The 24,489-nt window shown below is 56.2% G+C and overlaps 1 protein-coding gene across 5 annotated transcripts in view; it reads right to left on the bottom strand.

The window, feature by feature from the left end:
• The window catches only part of NTRK3 (neurotrophic receptor tyrosine kinase 3), a 347,621-nt gene extending 324,008 nt beyond the window's left edge, over positions 1 to 23,613 (bottom strand). For all 5 annotated transcript variants that reach the window (XM_076004767.1, XM_020289075.2, XM_076004765.1 and 2 more), the window contains exon 1: positions 23,318 to 23,613. In XM_076004767.1, the coding sequence (XP_075860882.1) occupies positions 23,318 to 23,565 (248 nt within the window). In that variant the 5' untranslated portion in view covers positions 23,566 to 23,613. The remainder of the gene's footprint in view (positions 1 to 23,317) is intronic.
• Between the last annotated feature and the right edge of the window lie 876 nt (positions 23,614 to 24,489).

Genomic DNA, 24,489 nt, shown 5'->3' with positions numbered 1-24,489 from the left:
AAATAACTATTTTTAAAATGCTGGTACTTCTACCCCATGTCACCTGCCCAATGACAGCCTGCATCAGAATAAGGAGGACGGAGGTGCTGTGAGCCTGCTGTGCCCACGGCCGGTCTCAGCTCCTGTGCCTCTTGCAGTGGACACATCTGGTGTCCACCCACGCACGCTTTAAAGAGTTTCCAGAGGTCACTTTTTGCCTCGTGCACTGACTCTAAAATCAACCCTACTCTAAGACTCAAGGGAAATCCATCAAAGTATGAGTTTGTCTCCTTGGTTGCTAGAGCTAAGAGTGATTTTTCTGTTTTCTACTTTTTGCTATTTCCTTTTTTTCTTTTTTTCTTTTTTTTTTTTGAGACAGAGTCTCACTTTGTTGCCCAGGCTAGAGTGAGTGCCGTGGCGTCAGCCTAGCTCACAGCAACCTCAAACTCCTGGGCTCAAGCAATCCTGCTGCCTCAGCCTCCCAAGTAGCTGGGACTACAGGCATGCGCCACCATGCCCGGCTAGTTTTTTCTCTATATATATTTTTTAGTTGGTCAATTAATTTCTTTCTATTTTTTTTAGTAGAGACGAGATCTCACTCTTGCTCAGGCTGGTTTTGAACTCCTGACCTTAAGCAATCCTCCCGCCTCGGCCTCTCAAAGTGCTAGGATTACAGGCATGAGCCACCACGCCCAGCCCTACTTTTTGCTATTTCCATTAACAAGCATACTTATAAATTTTTTTAAAAAGCCACTTGAACTTTCTTTAAGATCATCTTCCCAAACCTTCAGCGACTCCAGTCACTAACCCAATAAAGTGCAGATGCCTGAGCCCAGCATCCGAGGCCTCCCAAAGTGGACCCACAGCTCCTCTGTCTCCTCTCGGGGCTCCGCCGTTCTCCCTGCTCTCCGGGACCTTGCGTTTCCTCAACCACACTGGGTACTTTTGATGCTTGCCCCACCTGCAGCCTGAAATGTCCTCCCCTCACCTCCCTCCCTGTCCAGTTCCCACCTGTGCATCCAGGGAGCCCCCCCCCCCCATATCGCCTCTTTCCTCAAGGTTTTCTAAAGCCCACCCCACCCCACTGCACCCTTTTCTGTGGCTACCTCATATTTTGTAGCCACCTTCGTTTGTTTGTTTGTTTGTTTGTTTGTTTGTTTGTTTGTTTTTAGAGACAGGGTCTTTCTCTGTCTCCCAGGCTGGAGTGCAGTGGTGCTATCATAGCTCACTGCAGCCTCAAACTCCTGGGCTCAAGCCATCCTCCCACTTCAGCCTCCGGAGTAGCTGGGACTACAGGTGCACGACAACACGTCTAAATCACCCATCTTCTCTTGAAGAACGGTGCACCTGTCTGATCTCCTCCCAGGTCTAGTTTATTCCCCTGCCTGTGCCCTCTGCAGTGGCTGGCCTTGCACCCACAGATGCTCAGATAATGGAGGAAGTGAGGTGGAATGAATCGGATTGAACCAAATTGGACAGCGCTGGATCGGAGTGGTCTAACTTGGCTTGATTCAGTAATTATATTCTTTAAGTCGAGGTTTTGGTAAATTTGGCAAACGGCACTTGGTGCAGAGCCTTTGGCCTGTTATCTTTGGCCATTTGCTCGCTGGCCATTTGGGCAATGGCTCCTCCAGACGCTTGGCTTCGAGGGGACTGGCTTCTGACAAGTGCGTCCCCCCGTGAAGTGACTTCTGAAGAGCTGATTCGCAGTAAGCTGAACCAAAGCAGACGGCAAGCGCCGCGGCAGGGCGGTGGGAGGTGCCAAGAAACTGCCCCGCAGCGGCTGAGGGCCGGAGAGCTCAGCCCGAGCCCCTGGTGAGACTTCAGAGACTCCCGCATGCTCTGGCCCCGGGAGAACAGGGAAAAGCCCGGGTCGAACACCCTGGGAGAGGTTTGTAGGGTGGCATCACTACTCCCGTCACCCAGGAAACCACCTGCCCAGCCCAGGGCTCCTATCTCCAGGCCTTGGGCCCACTCGCCAGCAACACAGGGGGGCCTGAGGGGGCGCCCCGCTGCCCCCACCCTGCCCGCCCCCAGCCCAGAGCGAAAGTTTGACTAAAGCTCAGTGTCTTTGCTTTTATAAATCTCTGCCTTTTAATGATGGCTTCAAGGCTGAGGGGAAAAAGGACCATTAAACTCACTGAATAAGTTAATGGGGCAGAGAGAATCTATTTCGGAGCCACCCCAGGCTATTTTCCTCTGGAGCTAAAGCCTGAATAAGCAAAAAGAAAAAATTAAAATCGTAGAGCGCATTGCCAATAAATAACCCCCCCAGTGTAATCTCTCAGCAGCCAGGACTTCATTTGCAGAGATATTATAATGCGGATCACTTGTGCCACACCTCTGGCTTCCCAGAGTGCCACCTGCAGTGGTGGCCCGGGGGTCTTATTTTCTGTCCAGATCCTCCCCTCCCTGCAAAGCAAGGGAGCGGCAGCCACGGTCCAGCCTGCAGGCCCTGCGGGCACCGCGGGGAGAAGCTGCCCCCCCCCCAGAGTCAGCACGCTAGGGCCGCAGTCAGCATCCGCGTGGGAGGAAACCCAAACCCTGCGAGCCCCCGGCTGCAGAAAGTCCCCCAAGGACTTGCCAGTGCACTCAGGCCTTCCTAACCTGCAGCCTGGTCCCCCATCCCGCAACCCCGAATCGCTCCTCCCTCTGCACAACTGACAGCAGCGCCTCTTTGGCCTGCACAGCTCCACCTGTTCAGAAGCTGCTCTTCTCTTTCCTCTCCTGTTCCTCCTCCTCCCCCTCCTCCCCCTCCTCCTCCTCACTCTCCCTCCTCCCCCTCCTCCCCCTCCTCCTCCCCCTCCTCCTCCTCACTCTCCCTCCTCCCCCTCCTCCCCCTCCTCCTCCCCCTCCTCCTCCTCACTCTCCCTCCTCCCCCTCCTCCTCCCCCTCCTCCCCCTCCTCCTCCTCCTCACTCTCCCTCCCTCCTCACACCTTGCCCCTCCTCCCCTGGCTTCCAGCTTTCCCAACCCCACCTCCCTGCCCGTCCAAGGGAACCGAACCCGAACCCGAACCCGCAGTCCCCACGGCCTCCCTGGAAACGCGACTCTCCGGGAAAACACAAATAATTAAATAAGTCAGAACTCCTGTTGGTAAATGTTGAGTCCCACTAGACACACGTTGTTTACTCTTTAATATTTAAAGATGTTAATTAAATCTCTGAATAAACAAATGTATTTTAGCAAGTGGCGTTCCTGAGCTGGGGCTCCTTCCTGCCACCACGCACCTCCGTGCCTTTCGGGCGCGTCCCGGCCTTCCTCGGGGGCCGCCGGCGTGCCGGCAGAGGAGGTCAAGGGGCGCAGGACGTCACCCCAGTGCCAACACTCTGCCCCTCTCAGGCCCCAAGCACCCATGACATTCAAAAGGCCCCGCAGCCAGCAAGAGCTCTCCCCATTCATTCATTCACTCACTCATTCGTGCGTCGCCCCACATTTATTTAGCCCGGCAGGTGCTTAGCGATGGAAAGACGCAGGAAAACAGGACCGAGAACCCTGACTGTCCTCATGCAAAGCCCAGGTCCTCGAGGCCTGGCGTGGTCCATCCCCTCCCTGCTCCTGCAGCCAGAGCAAACTTCCTGCAGCTGCTTAACGGCTCTGTGGCTTCCAGGGTTCTCGGCATGCTGTTCCCTGGACTGGAATAACCCTCCACCGCGCCTGCCCTCTCTACGTGGCCAACACCTGCTCATCCTTCGGGTTTTGGCTCTGTTGTCTCTTCCTCCGGGGACCTCCTCCACCAGCCCCAGCCTGGATTAAGTACCTGCCCATGGAATCCCAGACACCTTTGCCTTTCCTTCTCGAACGCATTTATATCGTACCCATCACTTCAGATGTAAATCGAATCAGCTTCTGTTTAAAAGGAAAAACCTGCCAGGATTCCCTGTTTCACTAGCATTCAATCAAACCCCCTTCCCATGGCCTGCAAGGCCCTGCTCAATCCAGTCCCCATGGGCCCCTCCAGCCCTGCCCTGCCGCTGGCTCAGCCCACGCATGCCGCCCCTCGGCCTCCTTTCCAGCCCCCAGCACTCTTCCAGCCCGTTCCCACCCCAGAGGTGCCACACGTGCTGGGCCCCTGCAGGGCCTGGAAAACTCTGCCTTCAGAGCTCACAAAGTTCTGACTCTCCCCTATCAGGTCTGAGCTGGGCGGTCACCTCCTCCCAGAGCCTACCCTGCCTCCCCCTTCCCCCAAGGCAGCCTCCCCTCCCCAGCCACCCCTCATAACACATGGATCTGCTGGGTCTCATCACGGGAACTGCTATTCTCTGACACGGCTGTAGTCTTTATTTGCTTACCTATAAACCAACGATCTACCCACTGAATTGTGAGGTCCCAGGCCAGACATTTCCTCTGCCTTGTGCATCACGGCATCACCGCCTCGAATGAAGGAGGCCGGTTTGCACCTCCGTCCACCTCCAGCTCTGTGAGGCCAGCACCAGGTGGCCCTGATGGACTGTCACACCCAGGCGCCCAGCACCCTGCCACAGACAGTGTGCAAGGAGTGGATGGCCATTGCCTGGTCTGGGGCTTCCCCAGACAGCAGGTGCGACTCCCAGTGGGATCGTTTTGGGAGAGAGATGCAAGCCCAGGGGAGCTGCCTGGCTTTCATCTGTCCACCGCACACCAGACCAACCTAGGCCCCCAGGAGGGGCAGTGCAGCTGAGTGAATAGAGAACTTCAGGGAAACCATGCAGCCCCAGGCTGGAAAATACTTGCCCAGGGCCCCACCCTGCCAAAGAGCAGGGAATGGCTCTGAAGGGACCAGAGATGTCCTTGGGCCAGGGACACCAAACAGCACCCCAAGACGCCAGGCATCTGCTTTTTCCGCGTGCTTCTGTCCGGCCTCTGCAAGAAGCAGCACATCACAATGGAAGCTAGGCCTTGAGTCAAACAGATCCCAACTCCGCCACCTACCAGTGGGGTGACCTTGAGCAAGTGAGGCCACCCCTCTGCCCTTCGATTTCCTCATCTGCAGGACAAAGATACAATAAATTGTGTTTCGGTGAGTCATGTGAGCGTGTCTCTCCTAACCCAGATTAATCAAAAACAGTCCTACTGTGTACACTGGTACGGCCTCTTCAGAGAAAGGTCAAGCAGTGTCTTATAAAGTTAAACACAGACTTATCATACTCCCAGAAATTCCACTCCTAGGGAATGACCCAAGAGAAATGAAAGCATATGTTCACGAAAAGGCTTGTACAAGAATGTTCTTAGCGGATTTATCCATAATAGTCCAAAACTAGAAGCAGTCCACAGCTCCAAAAACAGAAGAGATAAACGCAGCTCACCCATACAGTGTAATGCCACTAGGCAATACAAATGGCCCAAATGCTCATACCTGCAACAACGTGGATGAATGCCAAAAACATCTTTGCTAAATACATGTTATATGATTCCATCTATGTGAAGCGTAGAACAGGCAAAAGTGATCTATGGCCAAAAAACCCCCAAAACAATGGTTGCTTCTAAAGAGGTGGTGGCAGAGACTGACTGGGAGGGGGCATGAGGAAGTTTCTGGGGGGCGATAATGTCCTGGACCTTGATGTGTTTGGGTTCCGCAGGCGCGTGCATTTGGCAAAACTCAGAGAATGTACACTTAAGATGTATGCATTTCATTGAATATATCCTCAAAAGGAAACAGTGCAAACGAATATTGGACGCTAGTTTAATGATACACAAGCTGAAGGCTTTGGGGGAGGGTGCTAACGTCTACAATGTGCTCTGAAATACATCAGAAAAAGAGGAGGGTTAGTGAGCGGACAGAGGGATGTGCAGATGGGTAGATTCTGGGATAAAGCAAGTAGCGGAAAATATGAATTGTGGAATCTGGGTGATATCGGTATGGATGTTCACTGCACAATGTTCAATTTTGCAGTATGTTTGAGAATTTTCATAATAAAACGAGGGAATGAGGGAGTACTATTTATTTATTTATGTGTCCCACTGAAAACCATTCCATAGCCCTATTTTGTGGCCTATTCTCTTGGGAAGTTCTCCCTTAGTGCGAACCCAAATCCCCACCCCAGAGCCTGAGGTCCCGAGACTCTGCACTTGCTTTTGGGTGCTCTTCCCTTTATCCACCCCTAGTCCACCTGAGAATGTGCAGCTTCCTCCACAGGACCCCCTGCTGACAATGCCAGCCAAGCAGAGACACACGACACCCACAGCAAGATGCACCAAAAACGGGAGGAATTCAGCTCTGATGCACTTCTGCAGGATTCTGCTCTCAGGACATCTGAGAAAGAAGGACTGTATTTTAATTTCAGCAAACACGCAAATTTTTCTGTTTTATGATGGTTATGGGCTAAGCTTCGTCTCCCTCCATTCAAAGCACCTCAGGATGTGACTGTATTTGAAGAAAGGGCCTTTAAAGATGTGATCAAGTTAAAATGAGGTCACCAGGGTGGGCCCTAACTCAAAATGACTGGTGTCCTTATCAGAAGAGATTGGGACACGGGCACACCAGGAGGAAAGACCACGTGAAGATACAGCTAGAAGGCGGCAGCCGTCTGCAGGCCAAGCAGAGAGGCCTCAGAAGAAACCAACCCTGCTGACACCTGGATCTTGAACTTCTGGCCTCCAAAACCATTAAAAAAAAAAACAAATTTACGTCGTTTAAGCCACTCAGTCTGTAGGACTTTGTTATGGCAGCCCCAGCCAACAAAGTCAATGACTTTAATATTGTTGTTTTAAATTACAAATCTAGTGGGTATAATAATCTTTTTATTGCTTAGGGCTTCTAAAATTTCATTATAAATAGAGAAAAAAAAACAAAGAATTATGTATTAAATACTTTATCTAGCCATCACCTGGCATTAATACACATTACCATTTTGTCATATGCTAGGATCTTTAAAAGAAAAGAGAGAATGAAAACATTACAGATAAAGTTAAGAGCCATATATATATACCCTTCTTCTTCCTTTCTCCCTAGAAGCCAAGGCTATCATGAAATTGGCTTGCATCCAGTCCATGATTTTATCTTTTTACTATATGTGTGTCTATAAACAATATGTTATATTGGTCATTGGTATGTCATTCTGCAAATTGTTTTTTTTTTTATCAGCATTTTGTTTCCAAAATATAGCCGTGTTACTACACAGAGAACAAGGTTTTCACTGTAACCGCTATATAGGATTTCCACCATATCAATATGCCATGATTCATTTCTTGATTCAAATGTCTCCTGATGACATTTTAACTTGTTTCAAATTGTGTTTGCTCTTGCATGCGCTACTGCAATAAATGTGGGAACGTGGGCTCTGGCGTCAGCCCGTGTTTGAGTCCTAACTGTCATTTACGGCTGTGGCTTTAGACAAGCTCTTGTACCTAGTGGCCTCAATTTCCTCATCTGTCACATGAGAACAGTTCTCCACTCCTACGGTTGTTGTGCAGATTAAATGAGTTACTACATAAGCGTCCGTGTCCGGAGAAAAGTGCTTCCCAAATCGCAGCTGCTATCACCATGTGCTCCGGGGACTGGGAAGATCGAACTATCCACAAACACGGGTCTGGACAACAAAGGACATCTCGAAGGTGGGGCCTGAGGGACAGGTAGGGCCCAGGTGAGCAGCATGAAGACCGGACGACTTCCAGGCAGGGGAGGGGCCCCGCCACCAGACTACAAGTGCAGGATGCTTGGGAACGTTTAAGGAAGGAACAGATCCGTTTGGCGGGCCGGAGGACTCCCATGGCGGGTGACAGCAGGCCAGACTCCAGATAGACACTGTGGCCTGGACAAGAAAGGCTCTGAGTGCCACCCAGAGAAGTCTGAACCTCACCCTGGGGGCAGTTTGGAGCCAACTAAGGTCCTTGGGCTGTAGTTACAGAATGATGTCCCCCTGCCTCCCAAATCATTTTTAAAAACAAGCTAGAGTCTGGAAGGGCCTTCAGTAAAATATAGCTGTGTTTTCATCTCACAACTACATACCGGATCGTGTGCATCACAGCACGCTGGGGTCGGGTCCAGCCCTGCAGGGACAGGCGAGTGTGGGCTAAGGCTGGGCAGCGCTCAGGCACCATGTTTGGGGTGTGGAATGAAGAGAAGAGAGGAGATGGGAGAGAGAACCCGGCACTAGGACAATGTCCGTCAGAATGTTTGGGAGTGGGTTAATGTCCTTGGAGAATGGGGACATACATACAGACTTTTTGCATTCTGGGAGCACTTATTCATAAAAATCTTATGCGGATACCACACGTCCTCTGAGCTCACTCCAGGGAGCATGGCCCGAAAGCCAGCAGCATGCCGGTCATTCTCAAAGTGTGGTCCTGGACCTGGTGCAATTTCTCAGGCCCAACAGATCTTTGGAATCAGCAACTCCGGGGTAGGGCCCAGCAGCCAGTGCCTTAGCAAGCCCCCAGGTGACAGGCATGCAAGCCAAAGTGTGAACCACTAGGGCCAGTTCTCCAGAAAACACACACACACACGTGTGTGCACACGCACGGTGTCACGCCCCTCACCGCAAAGTCAGAGCCAGAGAGACCTCAAAGATCACCTAGTCCAGCCCCCGATTTCAAATATAAGAAAACCGAGGCCCAGGGTCAGCAATGCCAGTAAGTTGGTGGCAGTGACAGGAGAGGCCAGCGCCAGCCTGCCTTCCCCCAGGTGACATTTTCTGGGGATGCAGCCAAAAACACTTGTGTCCACAAAATGCAGGGATCCCAAACTCGACTGGGTCCCAGATTCCCCTCCTGCCCCACCCGCCCTCCTTGCCACTACCAAAGTGGAAACCAGAACGGCACAGCCCTGTCGGCCAAGGGGGCCTGCTTGCTGTGGGGACCTGGGAAGGCAGGTGGGGAGAGGGGTGGTGCATAGTACGGGGGTGCGACTCTGCAGCCAGCCCTGCTGAGGTCAAGCCTCAGCTCTGCCATCACTGCTGAATGCCCCAGGGCAAGTCACCCAGCCTCTCTGTTCCTCGATTTCCGCTCCACAGAGTGAGGGTGATAACAGGACCTGCCTGCTCGAGCTGTGCTGAGAATGGAGAAGGGTTGCGATGAGAGTGCCCTTAGCGCCCGGGACAGTCGCCACGCAGCGCTTTTGCTCTCACTCTGACGGGTGCAGGTTCCTCCAGAAGACTCCTCCAACAGGCCGCTCTGCCCGAGGCCACAGAGGTATGGAGAGCGATTGGGACACGTGCCCAGCACGTGGCAGAGGCGTGTGCCCCACCCCATGCTGAGAGGTCCGCCGTAGGCCTGTGGGACGCTCTGCTGGAGGAAATGGGCCGGTCCTGTTCCTCGGGCCTCCACTGGGCACCTGCCAGGTGCTGGCTCCGGAGGGCAGGGCAGAAAGAGCCTCGGTGCCCGCGTTTGGGAGCCGCAGCATCGTGAGGAAGCAAACGTTAAGAAGCTAGCGCCATGCAGGACACAGGGCAAAGCTCCAGAGAGCCTCGGCTGGACTGAGGTGCCAGCCCTGTCCCCTTCCCCTGTCCAGTGCCCCCACCCCGGGCCTGTAAGGGCAGACGGTAGCGGGTGGCAGGGTGGAGCCCCGAGGCCTGGCCAGACTACGGGCAGCCGCAGCCCTGAGTGAGTGACAGGACGACACAGGTGGGCATCAGTTACCTAGGTAGCAGACGCGGCCTGTGGCCCAGGGCCAGCGGGCAGGCCGGGGCAGGAAGAGTGGCCAGTCATTTCTACCCAAACAGGAAATGACCCTAGAAAGCGAATCCCGGGTGAGGGCCAGGGAGGCCGAGGTCACTCTCCTGCCACGCCTGCCCCCAGGCACCCAGAGCACGCTCGGAGCTGGAGAGGAGGACGGGCGGGGCCTGGGCAGGTCCGTCCAGGGGCAGGTGGCGGGGCCAGGCTGACCGCTGGCCGGGCACAGTGGCAGCTGGGTGGAATGCGGCTTCTCCCAGAATCCCACGGGGCCGACGCGTCAGCTCCACAGCCGGGGCCGTCCTGGCCGCTCACCCCTCCTTATCAGCACTAAGCGGATCTGAGAGCAGGAAAAGCTAGAGTTTTTAAGACTCTATTTAGGAAAATTACACCCTCTCTACCTCAGGTGTAATGTACATATGTGTGTATATATATGTGTATATATACATGTGTATATATATATGTTATACATGTAATATATATGTGTATATATATTACACCTGAGGTAGAAAGGGTGTAATTTTCCTAAATATATATATATACACACACATATATACATATGTATACATATATATGTGTGTGTATATATATATGCACATACATTTTCATATATATATACACACATTTTTCTTTAAACTTTGCATTAGACCCATTTTCTAAAATTCTGTTCCTGCTTCTCTCACGATAACACTTCGAGCTGGAAATCACCTGTCTAACGCCTGTGTCCGCCATTCAACTCTACACCCCAAGAGGGAAGTATGGTGTGTGTTATTTTCCCTACCCCGTGCCCTGGGGCACAGCACCGGGCCTGGCCGCGGCGGGTGCGGGGTGCTAGGATGAGGGTGCACTCCCCTCCTCTCTGGTCCTGCGGAAAGGAGAGCCGGGCTGGCCTTGCTAGCGCATCTGTTCACGCTCCCCCAATGGTCCAGATGCTAGGCTGGCCTTGGCAGGCAGCGAGGCAGGCGCCCAGACACCTGGGCACCCCACAGTCTAGGTACAGATGCAGCTCAGCAGCCACCGTGGGCTGAACACGCAACCAATGCCAGGTCCCCATTAGCTGTCTGTTATGCACTTGGAAGACAGTCCTTTGAAAAATGGAATAGGAGGCTGCCCCTCCAACACCTGCCCCGGGGACAGGAGCCAGAAGCCCCCAGAGGACATAGGGGCCCCCCACGGAGGAGGGAGAGCTGCAGCCATTGGGCCACGGGCCCTAAAAATCAGACACTTCTTTCAACACCCTCCCTCAGCCGCCAGGGGCTTCCCGAGCTCCTCTTCCATTGCTCCGACTCCTGAGTGCCTGGAAGACACGGTTTCTGCCAAGGGAATAAGACGCCACCCCTCCCCTGTGCCCCTGCCCCCTCCCCACACTCATGTTATTTCCCACTCAGTGTCTTATCGCCACATTTGTTAAAATGACTGCCACTTAAGAGGTGGCAGGGAGTCAGAAACACAATCTGGAGCAAAGCTGATATTAAATAACTTCCTGAGCCCAGCCTGTCTGCCAAGGCTCCCTCCTGGATCTCAGGTGGATAGATGAAGAGGCTATGCAAGACGAGGAGGCAGAGACACCCCAGCCCAGCCCAGAGCTGCAGAGGGAAGCCCCTCCTTGCTCTGGGCTGGGGCTTCCTCACCAGCAAAGCCTGGAGCTTAGCGGTCACCACTGCCCCCTCCTCACCCCATCCCAACCCCACACACGTGTACACTGAGCAATGGGTAGACGCTGGTGCCTGACACCCAGATCCAAGCTGGACAGGCCGTTGCCATCAACCAGCCCAACCCACTCATTTCCCAGACGAGATTTCCCACTGAGGTTCGGAGAGCTCAAGTCTCTTGGCTGAGGTCAACCAGAGAGACTGTATTAATAAAGCATCTCAAAAAAATAGTGCGCCCTGGAAAACACCATAAAGGGTCTGGTTTTCAGGTGCGGGATGGGTTGGCTGCAATGCAGTTAGTCAGTTGCACGTGTGTTTTCTCCAGCTGTGACCTCAGCAGGGAAGAGCCCCAGTGGCCACCATCACGCTAACACCCGCCAAGAACCGTCCTGGGACCCTGCAGTTGAGGGGAAGAAATTCCGTGGATGGGACCCGTGAAGCCAACACCGCCGACGGCGATTCAGCCTCACGTGGCCGCAGCAACCCCACCATCCCACCCTGCGAGATCAGAACACACTTGCCCCTCTCCGTTCCAGCCACTGAATATCACTGCAGCCCCCAATTAACGGGAACCGTAGTGTGTTCACTGGGGTGGGGGTCAGATGACCCCACCAGGCAACAGGATCTCATGCAGACCCTCAGGGTCATGGCCTGGCTTCATCCTTCTTCAGAAAGAGACACACGGCCAACCACTGAGCATCCACCACGTTCCAGACACTTTCCGCGCATCATAGCATTCCGTCTTCACAGCAACACCTCCAATAACACCTTACTTTGCAGGTGAAAAAAAAAATGAGGCCCAGAGATATTAAGTAACTTACTTATAGGTCAAAAAATAAAAAATGAAGGCAAGGATGGGAACCTGAGTTTGACGCCGAATTCCATGACATTTCCACTACACAATTTAGCCTCCCTTGGTATATCAGTCTCAGTGCTATGGGCTCCGGTTGAGTCAAGTTGGTTTGTCACGACCTCAGAGAAGCTGGCATCTGGGAAGAAACCACGTGCCATGCCACGGGGACCTTTATCAACGGCAAAGTCAAGTTGATAGGACCGGCTCCGCAGCACCTGCCTCCCTGCAGAAACCATGGTCTAGTGCCCTCTTGTGGCCAAACACGGAACTGGGATGAACGTGCACGGGAGGCTCTCAAGGCTGGGTTGGAGGGATTTGAGGTCGCGCCATCCAATTGGATCCCTAAATTCTTCCTCCTGCTGCCAGGGCTGGTCCTGGAGCCCCATCTGTGGCTGACAGGGTTGTGGAACTGCAATCGCTAAGACGGCATCAGCTAGTGAATGGGAAGCTATGTAGGGCAAAAAGAGCAATAAAGCCCACGGGACATCTGCAAGAGGCTGGAGTGCCACTAAATCATCCTGGATGGAGATTTCTGGCACACAAACCCCTGGGAGTGAGGAGTCGGGGAAGCAGGCAGCAGAAAGGCTTTGCCTGGGACGCTCTGAGACTTGGTATCCCGAATGAGTCTCCTATCAACAGGAACCATAGCAGTCTCCCTGTGCTTATGGCAGTCGTGTGCCTCTGCCACTCTGTCCCTTGTTCCAAACATACACCATCTCGGTCCCTCTGGGGCCTCCCTCAGTTTTGCCCAGGTGCTTGTTCTGCTCATGTAACTTCCTCTAATCCCAGTCTTCAAGGAGCCAGAAACGCCGCTGCCCAGCACCTCTCCCAGACTCCCCGGGGCCACTCTGCAGTGTGGCCTCTGTGTCCCCAGCCCATGCCAGGCACCGGCCACGATCTCACCCAATCCTCACAGCCACTCTGCGAGATGGACGTCGTTGGCCCGAGTTTTCAGATGAGGAAGCTGAGGGTGAGAGGAGTTGGGGACCTTGCCTATGCCCACACAAGGGCAGAGGCTGGATTTAAACTGAACGTGGACCAACTTCCTTCCTTCCTCTTCCCGCCACTCTGAGCCGCCTCTTGGACAAAGGAACCACTGACAAGCTTGGGGCACAGGAACGGTTCTCACTGCCCACCCTGGTTAGAAGACGGAGATGTGAACTGAGCTGGAGGCAGGAAGAACACATGAGGGCCATAATCGTAACCATGCTCGTGTGGATGGGGTTCTGGCGTGTGGCAATGGCACAAGGAAGAAAATGACAGGGACAGAACCAGCATTAAGAGTTTTACACGCACGCACTCAGGCACAATCACGCACACACGCATGCGTGCATGTTCTCACTGAAATCTTACAATAACCCTGCAATATTTTTATTATCACTGTTTCTCAGATGAGAAAACTGAGGATCAAAAACATTAAGCAGCCACTAAAGGGTCACAGCTGGTAAAAGGCAGAGTCATGAGCTAAAGCTTCCTCTAGTCTCGCCATAAATAAGTAGGGTGCAAAGGACATCCAGCCCGGTAGGAGGACCATGAATGTCAGATGCATTCCTGCTCTGCAACGGACCAGACTAGGAAAACTATGAGAAATAAGGAGGTGGAGAGAGACTGACCTCACAGGGGAGGGCCCAGCCGGCCACCCTGGCCCTGCAGTTGGGGGCAGGCCCTCCGCGCAGCCACTGGCCCCAACCCGGTAAGCTCAGCACTACCACAAGAGCAGAAGACCCGGTTTCTAAAGCCGCCGACCCTGTTTGTGGGACAAGGCTCGTTCCTGGGCCGACTGCGTGGAACAAGACAACGCTTACTCAAACACTGAACTGCCAAGGACAGACAGAGGGCCAACAGAAGTCCTGTCCAAACCGGCCAGTGCAGACAGGGCTGGTCACCCCAGCTGGCAAGGCACTTCCATACTCTTCACTGTCTACAGTCATCTTTGAAAGCAGACAAGGGGTCTAGAGAGGTCAGGAGGAGGCACCAAGCTCTCAGCTCTGGTAAATGTCAGGGTCTGGGATTGACGGAGCAGCTGCTTGGTGTCCAGTAATTTCCAAGCATGGGTGAGGGGCTAGGGACAGGTGACACAGGCCCACACACCTGGGCCAGCGTATCAAACAGCCTGCATGGGTATATGAAGCTCACTTCTCCCATGACCCCAGTGTAACCGGCTGTCAACTTCCCTATGTCCCCATCAAACCTGCAACCTCCCTGGGCAGGATCCCTGTCCCCTTCTTCCATGTCAGCACCCCCCTATGCAGATGTTCACTGATCAGTCCCGCTGTAGCTGAGAGTAGGCGGGAAGGGATGCACTTCAGGTAGACGTTCAGGCACCCAGGACACTGTCCCAGCCACCTCCTTCCTGGGAGCCCCGGTGGGGGAGTCTCACCTCCCCAGACTGCAGAGATACCAGGGAGGCAGGGCCAGCGTTGCTGAGAGAGGCCCGCGTGGGGGACAGCTGGCCTCCCTGCCCCGCCCTGGCCCAGGCAAGCCCCCGAGAGGCAGGGCTGGCGGCGCCCTTCCCACCCAGCCAGCGCCAGCCACATCCCCAGCTCCCGCCCTGCGCAGCCACCAGCCCGGGCCGTCTCGTGCGCCGCACTGCCCTCTGGCGGCCACCGGGAGTCTGGACGCAGACGATGTCGGCAGGCAGGAAGCCAAAGGCTCTAAGGCTTGTTTACAGAGACCTCCGAGGTGACGCGCAGGGAACACACCAGGGCCTCACTTGAGTCTGTGCACAGACGCCCCCACACACGCGCACACAGCCCGGCTGCCCCACGCAGGTCGCTGGGGTCAGGGCTTCGAATCTAAGATCGCTCCCTTCCTTCTCTCCCTCTCTGCGGAAGCTAAGGGCTCCTGGCCCTGCCTCTGCCGGAGCTGGAGTCCCTCAGCCCCAGAGCGGGCACAGCAGGGCAAGCGGGATGGAGACCCAGCCCAGGCAGGGAGGCAGGGCCTCTGCCTGCGCTCTGCCCTGCGCCAGGAACTCACCGGGTCACTGGCCAAGTCAATTTACCTCTCATGAGCCTCAAGCTCTTCCTTTGTAAAGCTGGATTCCGCCCAAATTATTTCCGAGCCCCCTTTCCAGATCTAATAATTTATGGTCCAAAGTCTTAATCTTCTCATTAACTCAAAAGTCTTCCCAGACATCAAGAAATGGAAATTACCAACATGGCACGCAGTTGTTTACAGAGCCCATCAAGCATGTCATTGCAAGGGTCCAACAGAGACCAGTGACCCTGTGATGGAGCCAGGCTGCAGAGTGAGTGAGATGACCCCCAACTCCCAGAAGTGGAAACTGAGGCCAGAGGCTGGAGAGGTCCCATGATGTGACCGGCTGATAAGGCCAAAAGGCAGCCAAGATGGAATATGCACATAAACGCTTGCCCTGCAATTCTAGCTGTTTTGCAGGACCCTCCTGCTCTCTCTACGGGGACAGTAGTAGCCATCTCCCATGTCATAGCTCATCCCTGTGGCGAGACAGATGGAGCTTCCATGGGTAGTGCGGGTAGAGAAATAGGGAAAGAGGAAGGGGTGGGGTAAAAGCTGCTTATTGTGAAGGGGGCAAGGAAGACCCGGATCCACCCTTCAGGGAAGAAGCTCAGCCTCCAGCTCTAGCTGCCCAGTACTTCAAACAGCCCCTTTTCCTCTGCACCCAGAGGCAGTCCCTGCACGCCAAAGCTCTACCTGGGAGAAGCCACCCACCCTCCACTTCCCCATCCACGCCTTCCCTGGCCATGGGCAGCCGGGGGCACAGTCCCGCTGGCAGTGCCTCAGCCCGGAGAGAAGCTGGCTGGGACCCAGCCGCCAGCTTCCTGAATCCCAGCCAGCCTCAGCTGGCACCTGGTCTGCTGTGCGGCTGACCCGACCTCAGAGGCCAGGACATCATGGGGTGGTCAAGGAGGCCTGGGAAGAGGGCGTGGCTGAGACCCGGTCTCGGGGGAGGCCGTCTGCTGGGAACGGGTCAGGAGGGGAGACCAAATGCCTCCCCCAGCATTAGGGAGGCCTGTCTGGACTGGGTTGGCCAGCACCATATCCATCATTATCCCGTTCGCCTTCCCCTCTGACCCCAGCCAAGGCAATTATCGCCCAGGGAACTGGAATGTCACAAAATAAAAGATCTTCCTAGACCTTCATGTCAATCTTTTATTTATTAATTTCTCGTAATGGTAATATATTCATGCATGTGTATATGTGCCTATACACACATATATGTATGTGCGGGCTAGTGTGCATAATAGTATAGCAAAAGAATATAGGCAATATCGCTTAATATTTAAATGCCAGACTGTTTTGCCTTTTACCGGCTGCATGAAATTAACCAAGTTCCTTCTCTGGATTCGGTTTCCCCATCCGGAAAAGGAGGCTAATGATAGTGCTTATCTTATTGGGTTGGTGTGAATCCACAACGAGGTATTACCCTTAAAGTGCTTGGAACAGTGTCTGGAACATAGTAAGTGTTCAATAAATGCTAGCTACTGTTAGTTATCAGGTACTCAGTAAACGATAGCTGTTGTTAGTGATCGTGTATTGACAGCTTTTTCTCTGCCAGGCCGGACACAGGGCACTGAACTTCAACAGAGCGCTGCTCTAAGGTGGTAGTTATTATTATCCTTATCTTACAGATAAGGAAATTGAAGCCCAGAGGAGGGGAGGAATTTGTCCAAAGCTGGGGAGCTGCTGGGAGAGCCAGGTGGAGGAAGTGAGCAGCTGCCGGGGTCCCCTCCATGCTTCATGACCTCTGTCTGGGGAAGGAATCTGGAATCCCACCCCACCCATACCCTGGGGCGCCTCTGATGGGACAAGCCAGCTGGGGGAATCGGGAGCAGAGGTGAGGCCAGGGAGAAAGGACAGGACAGGCTCCCAAGCCTGCTAAGTGAGCCCCAGATTCCCAGCCCAGAGCTCAGCAGAAGGCCTCCTTGAGTTTATTTCTAATCGGCGTGGGCTGCAGGCTGCAAGGAGCCCTGGGGCTGCCAGCCTCGAATACTTGCTGCCTCTGGGGACCCTGAATTTGGAAACATCGCCTTGGAGGGAGACACAGTCAGGGGGGAGGCTCCGGCTTTGACAAAGTGCCCAGAACAGGAGCCAGCACTGAGAAGGCAGCACGGGCACCCAGGAGCCCGCCTGGGAAGAAAGGTCTCCCAGCGACCTACCTACCAACCAACCAACCAACCGTGGAACCCGGCTGAGTCCCCGCCCCTTTCTTGCACCTGGGGACCCTCATGGGTAACCTGAGGGAGGAGATGGTGGCAGGAGTCCCTCCCAGCTCTGAATTCTGGTGAGCTGTGCACGGAGAGGCAGCAGAAATTTGAGGACGCTCCTTGGGGATTCTAAGGATTCCGCGGGGCACTAGGCTTTGGTTTGGGCTTCACTGGAGCCCTTACTCTTGGGGACCCAGTCCAGCGGAGAGCTGCTCCCAACACGCCCCACCACCAGCAGGAGTGTGCTGCCCGGGCTGAGGCAGGTGAGGCTCAGGCAGTGACAAAAGGACTCGGGCTGATCACTCAGTCGGTCACCAATAGATCTGAGTGACTGCATCCAGCCTCCATCTGGACCACTCTCACACCAGACGCCAGGACGCTCAGCCACCCTCCACAAGACCCTCAAAGATGGGCCATTCCCATAGCACTGCCCTTTGGAGGAAAAAGAACTTTCTGGATGAAAATACTCCACATCTCCCTTCCCAACAAACCACAGGATGGGCCACAGCCCCAGAAAGAACGGGGCCAAGAGAACCAGAGAGGCAGTGAGGGGACAGCAGGGGAGGAGCCTCTGGGTCCTTCCACCTGGGAGCCATGGCAACTCAGCCACCTGGGACTCCAGCTGTGTTCCTTGTTTTGTTTTTCTAATCTGTAAAATGGGATGACTGACCTCTGCTGAGTACTTCAGGTAGCTGTCATAGAAATGAACTCAACAACTGTATGTAACTGGAAGTCATGATGTAAATGAATTCCGGAGATGAGAAATGGGGTCAAAAAGGTGGGTACCAAGGGGGACTAGGAGACCATCTTTTGAGAGCTGGCCTGCCCCCTGGGAGGGGTGTGCAGGCCCTGGGAACCCCGATGGGGAGCTGAGATCCCCTCCCCACCCAGCCTGGTCCCTCGCCCATTCCCCAATTAACCAACCCTTCCTTGGCACGGCACTGGTGGGGGCCAGGGCCTCAGGACCACCCCACCTGTCACGGCCCTGTCTCCCTCTCAGGCACAGAACCCCCCCACCACAAGAACACTGGGCGCCAAGCTGTTCTGATTATGCATGATTTAGCAATAAAAATTTTATTTTGTAACCCCAAAACAGTCATATTTATTAAATTATATGCTTATATATCTACAATCCATACATTAAATATTAAATATTCCCTTTTCTAGGCAAGAATAATTTGAAATAGAAGTTCTAGTGCTTTCTTCTCACACCCAGGGGAGGGCCTGCTCCAGCAAGGAGCTGGAAGCTTTGCAGAGGGACATGTCCTCCTGGCCCTGAGCCCAGGGTGCAGAGGGGGGACCACGAAGCTGGCTGTGACGGGCTGCAGGCCCCAGCAGCACATTCTTGTCAAGCGTGGCATTTGGTCTGGGCAGTCGACTCCAAATTGTGTCATGTGTCACAAATGGTGTCAAATTCTGGGTTGCCCAAGATTTCTAGTGGTGGGAAGGAAAGGAAGGGGGGAAATAACCAGGGGCCCCTCCCCAGGGAAGGAGCACAGCATGCCCTCCTCCCGGTGGTGTCACAAGTGTCACTGCCATCCCAAAGGAGGTGCCCTTAGAAGTGGCCTGGCCGAGCCTCCCTGGGGACATCCCCTGGGCCCTGGAACGGCACATGTCCGAGTTGGAGGAGACACTCCGGCCATGGCCTCAATTCTTAGCTGAATTTACAGGCTCAGAAAGGCTACCGACCTCTGATTGGCTCACAGAAGGTTGGGGGAAGAGCCTAGGTGGGACTCATCTATCCCATCCCTTTCCCTAATCTCAACCTGCCACCGGCCAACTGGAGGCCCCAAGGGGAGGCTGAAGATGGTGCCTATGATCCCTGTCCCAGACAGCCAATGGAGCACTCGAGATGGGGAACGCAGGCCACAGTACAGATGCCATGATACTGGCAAGTGCCATCCCGAGGGAGGGCCACAGGCCACTCACACCCTACCCAAGAGCCAGCTGAGGAGGGGTCTGGTCCTTCCCCGGAGTCAGACAGGAAGAGGAGCCAGCAGGCAGAGTGGCAGGGCAAGGACGGAGGGCTTCCTGGGGCAGCGGGCACCAGGCCCCCCCTTTCCCACGACAGCATACTGCACTTTAGCCACGTGGGGGGCAGCCGTAGCCTTGCAGGACCCTGAAGAACCTTCCAGGCTGTAGGCTCAGGCCTCCTGGGGCCAGTATACAAGCTATACTCTCAAAGCTATGGACAGGCTGGGCTGGTTTTGCTCAAGCTGTCATGTTCTCAGGTCCCAGAAAGCTGCAGGGCTGATGGCCTTGGCCCCGGCATGCACGGCAGAAGCCTGGCCTGCTGGGTTTGCTGGGACTCAGGACCCTGGCCCTGCCTGGAGCCCAACAACAGGACGCCTGGAGCCCAGGGCCCCAGCTGTCATCCCGGAAGTATTACTATCTTGCCCTGAGCTGAACCACTCCCGCTTCTAAATCTCACCTCAATGGCCCCTCATGTCTCTGCCTACCTCTCTCAGGCCCAGCCTCAGTCCTGGGGCACCTCACTGAGCCTCCTGAAAGAGCCACATGGCACCTTTGGGGCTGGCCCCACCCCTGCCAGGATCCCACCTCTTGCTGGTGACTGTCAAGGCTGGGTCTCCCTGACTCTTACAAAGACAGGGCATGAAGGAGCCAGGACAGCAGCCAAAGCCCAAATGACCCTCCAGCCAACCAGGAGTGCGCCTTCAGGGAGGGGAGTGGAAATAAGGAGACTAGAGAGGTGCCAAGTTCCAGGGACCGTGTGGTGGCTCAGGGTGAGACCCAGTTGGCAGCTCAGAGTGCCCACTAAGAGCCCGTGGTCTTTGCGAGCCCAGGGAGCCAGCCCCAAGAACACCTGGCCCAGCGATGCCATCCTCCCCCCACACATCTTCTTTCTAACAGCCAAAGGTCGCACCCTTCCAAGCCAGCCCCAGGCAGGCCTGGCCTAGACAGGCAGCCCAGACTGCCCACCCGGGCACCACCCTCCTGCCTTTGTGACGCCAGAGCCTGGTTGGGCGTGGCTGCGCATGGATCCTTCTAGGTGAGGTCACTGTGTGTCAAAAGCTCCAAAGGCTGAAGGATTGGCCTCTGGAGCAGCAAGAGCCCAACGGGGAGGGCCCTGGGAGCAGCACGCCTCTGGGAGGGGCAGAGGCGACACCCACACTTCTGGCCTGGTGCCTTGCAGCTGATTTCCTCCTGACACTGGCGGGGCAGCCAAGTGAGGGGACAGCCTGCCCCAGCAGAGGCAGCTCAGCCAGGCTCTGGGACAGGTGCACAGGGAAGCCCTGCACACACCGCCCCAGAGAAGCAGAGCCACGGGGGGCTTCAGCACCTGGGCAGGGAGCTCAGAACGTCACAGCCACAAGAATAGGAGGGTGACTCCGTGGAGGCCCAGCCTCTTCTTCACGCCCAGAGGCTGCCCAAGCTGCACCCTGGGGCATATCCCAGCACCTAGAGCTTCAGGCTGACAGAGACTGGGGGACCCCGTTACCCCATTTCCCTGGTAACCTCAGGAATCTGATGAACACCTCTGCAACAAAGCCTGGGCTTCAGCTGAAGTCCCCTTCCCCTGGGGAGCTCCCCCCCACCTGCATGCACACATACACCCCCAGCCTGCCCAAAGAGTGGGGGCCTGGGCTCAGATGCTGAGCCTGGCTCCCACCCTGGGGCTGTGTGCCCGGGCAAAGTCACTGTACCACCCAGCCTCCATTTCCTCAGGGGTAAAATCGGGATGGGGACGTGACTTCCCAGGGTAAGCGCCACTGCCCTCCCTCTCCCCCCCCCCCCTGGGCTCTCTGTCTCCGGAGTGGGAGGCTGGGCCCTTCCCCAGTTCAGTCAATACCAGCCACAGATATAACAGGACACTGGGGAGGAGACCGGTGAGGAGAGGTCATGTGACCCATGACCTCTGACCCTCCCCCACCTGCCACTGGCACAGCTCTTGTGGGAATCCAGCTCCTTTGCCCTTCCGTGTTTGGGAGTATTTAGGGAAAGGAGTCCTGACGACCTGCCAGAGCCCAAGTCCTGAAATCAGAATGGGGGGACACACACAGGGGGGCTCCCCATCCACTCCCTGCTGGCTATCCTCCCAGGTGCCCTCTGAGACCCTCCAATGCCAACGGGGACAGGATACCGCCCCAGTCCCCTGCCATCTGGACCTTTCCTGCCGCCTGGAAAGACCAACCCAACTCTTCCCTATCAAACTGCTTCCCTGAGCATCGTTTTCAGAGGAGCGACACCTCTGTGTGGCTATAAAGAGCCTACGTGATTGTGACTGTCCCTGCCTCCCACTGGCTTCCTACACATACACACATCCTTGGAGCAGAGAACAGGCTGGACGAAGCTCACCCACTCCCAGAGGCCCACACTGGGCACCTGGGACACCTTCCTCCAACCCTTGGCCCACTCCGGAAATCCCTGGGTCCGGCTCCTGAGCACCAAGACTGGCCGGCCACTCAACTCCCCCCACCCCACCGCACACACCCAGCCCCACAGTGCACTTCCAAGTCTGAGTTCCCCTGGCGATCTCACTCGGGACCCTCCCTGCCTCCCTGGGGAGGCTGGAAGGCCGTGGCCTGCAGGGAGGGAGAGGCACAGCTGGGTCTGTCCTCCTTCCCTTGCCCTCCCCGCTTCCCCCTCTCCCCCTCCCTTGGCTGTTTGTCTTGTCATCTCTGGCGGGGTTGAAGGGGGTGAGGGGGTGAACGCAGAGCTGAGATATGGGTCAAGCTTGTCTCCTGGGCCAGGAGTCGGGGACATCTCCTGGGCTGTCCATTCCCCTCAAACTGTCAGCTGCAGGAACGCAAGCAGAGTCTCCATTAAGCCAAGAGGGCTGGCGGGTTTTGGAGAGAGCAGGACTGCAATTCCTCCCGGCTTTGCAGCCCACGGGAAGCACAGGGAGGTGTGGGGAGAGCAGCAAGCCCCAAACTCGGGTTTGGGCCCTCTTGAGTCCCCCCACAGGGGTAAAAAGAGACACCCCAAATGCCTTCCTCAGACCGTGGCCAGGACTTCGGGGCAAACCCTTCTCATTCTCCTACCCACTCCTTGTGGTCCCCAAGGGGTGAGAGCCTGGGAGGGAAACAGGGGCCAGCTACCCTCCGAACCACCCCAGGGCCACTCGCACGGTCTCCTGGGCAGCGAGACAGGAGGGGGCCAGGAGAGAAGAGGCGGACAGGCTCCACGTCCCCGAGCTCCTGTTTCCCCAGCAAAGAAAAATAAGAACAGAGCAGGCCACCACAGGTCTCGCTCAGACGGGGCAGAGCCCAGCCAAAGCCGGCCGGAGTTGGATGTTCCGAATAAACGGATCTGCACGACCACGCCAGAAACCCCGTCCCCGAAACACACGCCCTCTCCCCTCCCTCCGCCACCCTGACTCGAATTATCCGGAGCAGTTGGGGAAGGGATGTGGAGGCGCCCAGAGGCAGATGAGGGTGGGAAGGGGGGATGTCTCGGAAATGCCCAAAATGGGGCTGGAGAGGGCGGCGAGAGGGAAAGGGAAGAGGCAGGCGTCCATGACGGCCTCCGCACGTCCAAAGTCCCCGCGAGCTGCCAGCTCCCAACTTGTTTACTTGTCGGCGTGTTTTGCTGTTTCCAAAAGGAAACAGTTAAACATCTCGGCTGGATCGCGGGCAGTCCCTATCTGTCACCTTCCCTGCGGGCCGGGCTAAGCGCCGCCGCCGCGGCCGCTCTCGGCGCCGCCGCCCCTGCCGAGAGTCGAACCTCGTCTACTTTATCCCACTTGAGCGTGGCCAAACTGTTGCTATTTGGTGGGGGGCGAGCAGCCCCATCCGCACCCACGAACCGAGCTGCGGCGGCGGGGGCGCGGGGGAGCCGGGCCCGCGCGCCCTCGGCCGGCCGGGGTCCTCTCCGGGGAGAGGCGCACACACGCGCGGCCGGATCACGCCTCGCCAGGGCCGGAGTCACCTGGACACGCAGCCGAGAGCATCTCCCGAGCCAGAGCGAGCCTGGCGCGCGCCCGGCCGCGGCGGGCAGCGGCGAGCCGGGGCGGGCGCAGGGCCGGTTCCCGGCCGCGGGCCGGCGAGACCGAGGCGCGGAGCGAGGGGAGGCGGGCTGGGGAGCGGCCGCCTGACTTACATGGAAGTGATATTCCTTGAGATGTCCGTGATGTTGATGCTGGCGTTCCCATTGCTGTTCCCTGAATCCTGCCCTTCCAGGAGGGGGAAGAGGTTCCCATCGTCCGGCCGCCGGCAATTGATCTCAGTCTTGCTGCAGACACAATTTGCAGGGCAAGCCAGCACGGAGCCCACATAGTCCAGCCAGACGCTTCCCAGCAAGAAAATCCGCCAGAAACTACACTTGGCTGGGCAAAGAGAGACATCCATCTCCGATCGCTGCTTCTAAAAAAGAGGAGGAGGAGAGGAGAGGGGGGTGGGGTGGGGGGAGTGGGGAGAGCAGGGGGGGAAGGAAACAAAGACGGCGAGGGAGGGGGGAAGGGGGAGGGGGGCTCTGCCTTTGAAACGCCGAGCGATCAGATGCAAAATCCTTCAGCGTCTGAAACCATCGCGGCCGCCGCCGCCGCCGCCGCCGGGTGGGAGCCGCGGGGAGCGCCTAGTGGCGCGGTCTGCCGGGCATGGTGGCCGGCTCGGCGCTCGCCGACTCGCCGGGTCCGGGGGCTCTGGAAGCGAGGTGCGCTCTCCGACTCCGAGACTTTGCAGGGTTGCAACAGACGGTGGGAAGGCAAAAAAAATTTGAAAAGGGAAAAAATGGAAAAGGAAAAAATGGTGCGAAAGTCACCAAGTCCCACCTACTGGGCAGAATTAAAACGGACACACCTGCAAAACACACACACTCACACACACTCGCACATACACACACCCGGAGCCCGGGGGAAGGAGGAGGAGGAAGATGCAGTCGGGGCTGCCGCAGCCACCGCGAATGACTCGCCGCGCGCCTGCAGAAATGTACAAGTGCTCCGAGCCTTACGAAACGCACGGGTTATCGGAGCGTCTTCCTCGGCTCGCTCCCTCCCCCTCCTCCCCTCCCTCGTCGCGGCCTCCTCCCCCCGCCCCCCGCCCGGGCTGGGAGCGGCAGGAGAGCGGAATCTCCCCCTCCCTCCCTCCCCACACCCCTCTCTCTCCCCGCCCGTCCTCTCCCTCCTCCCTCCCCACCCACCCACCCACTCGCCGGCTCGCGGCTCTAGCCGGCACCGCCACCCGCAGCCGCGCGGCAGCCCGCCCGCCTGCTCCACGCCTCGCAGCCCGGCGCCCGCTCGCCGCAGCCAAGGGGAAACCGAGACGGAAGGGAAA

The sequence above is a fragment of the Microcebus murinus genome, chromosome 7 (assembly GCF_040939455.1).
Source record: "Microcebus murinus isolate Inina chromosome 7, M.murinus_Inina_mat1.0, whole genome shotgun sequence".
In the NCBI taxonomy this organism is placed as follows: Eukaryota; Metazoa; Chordata; class Mammalia; order Primates; family Cheirogaleidae; genus Microcebus; species Microcebus murinus.
Note: the sequence above shows the minus strand (reverse complement) of the source record. Positions and strands in the feature narration are given on the sequence as shown.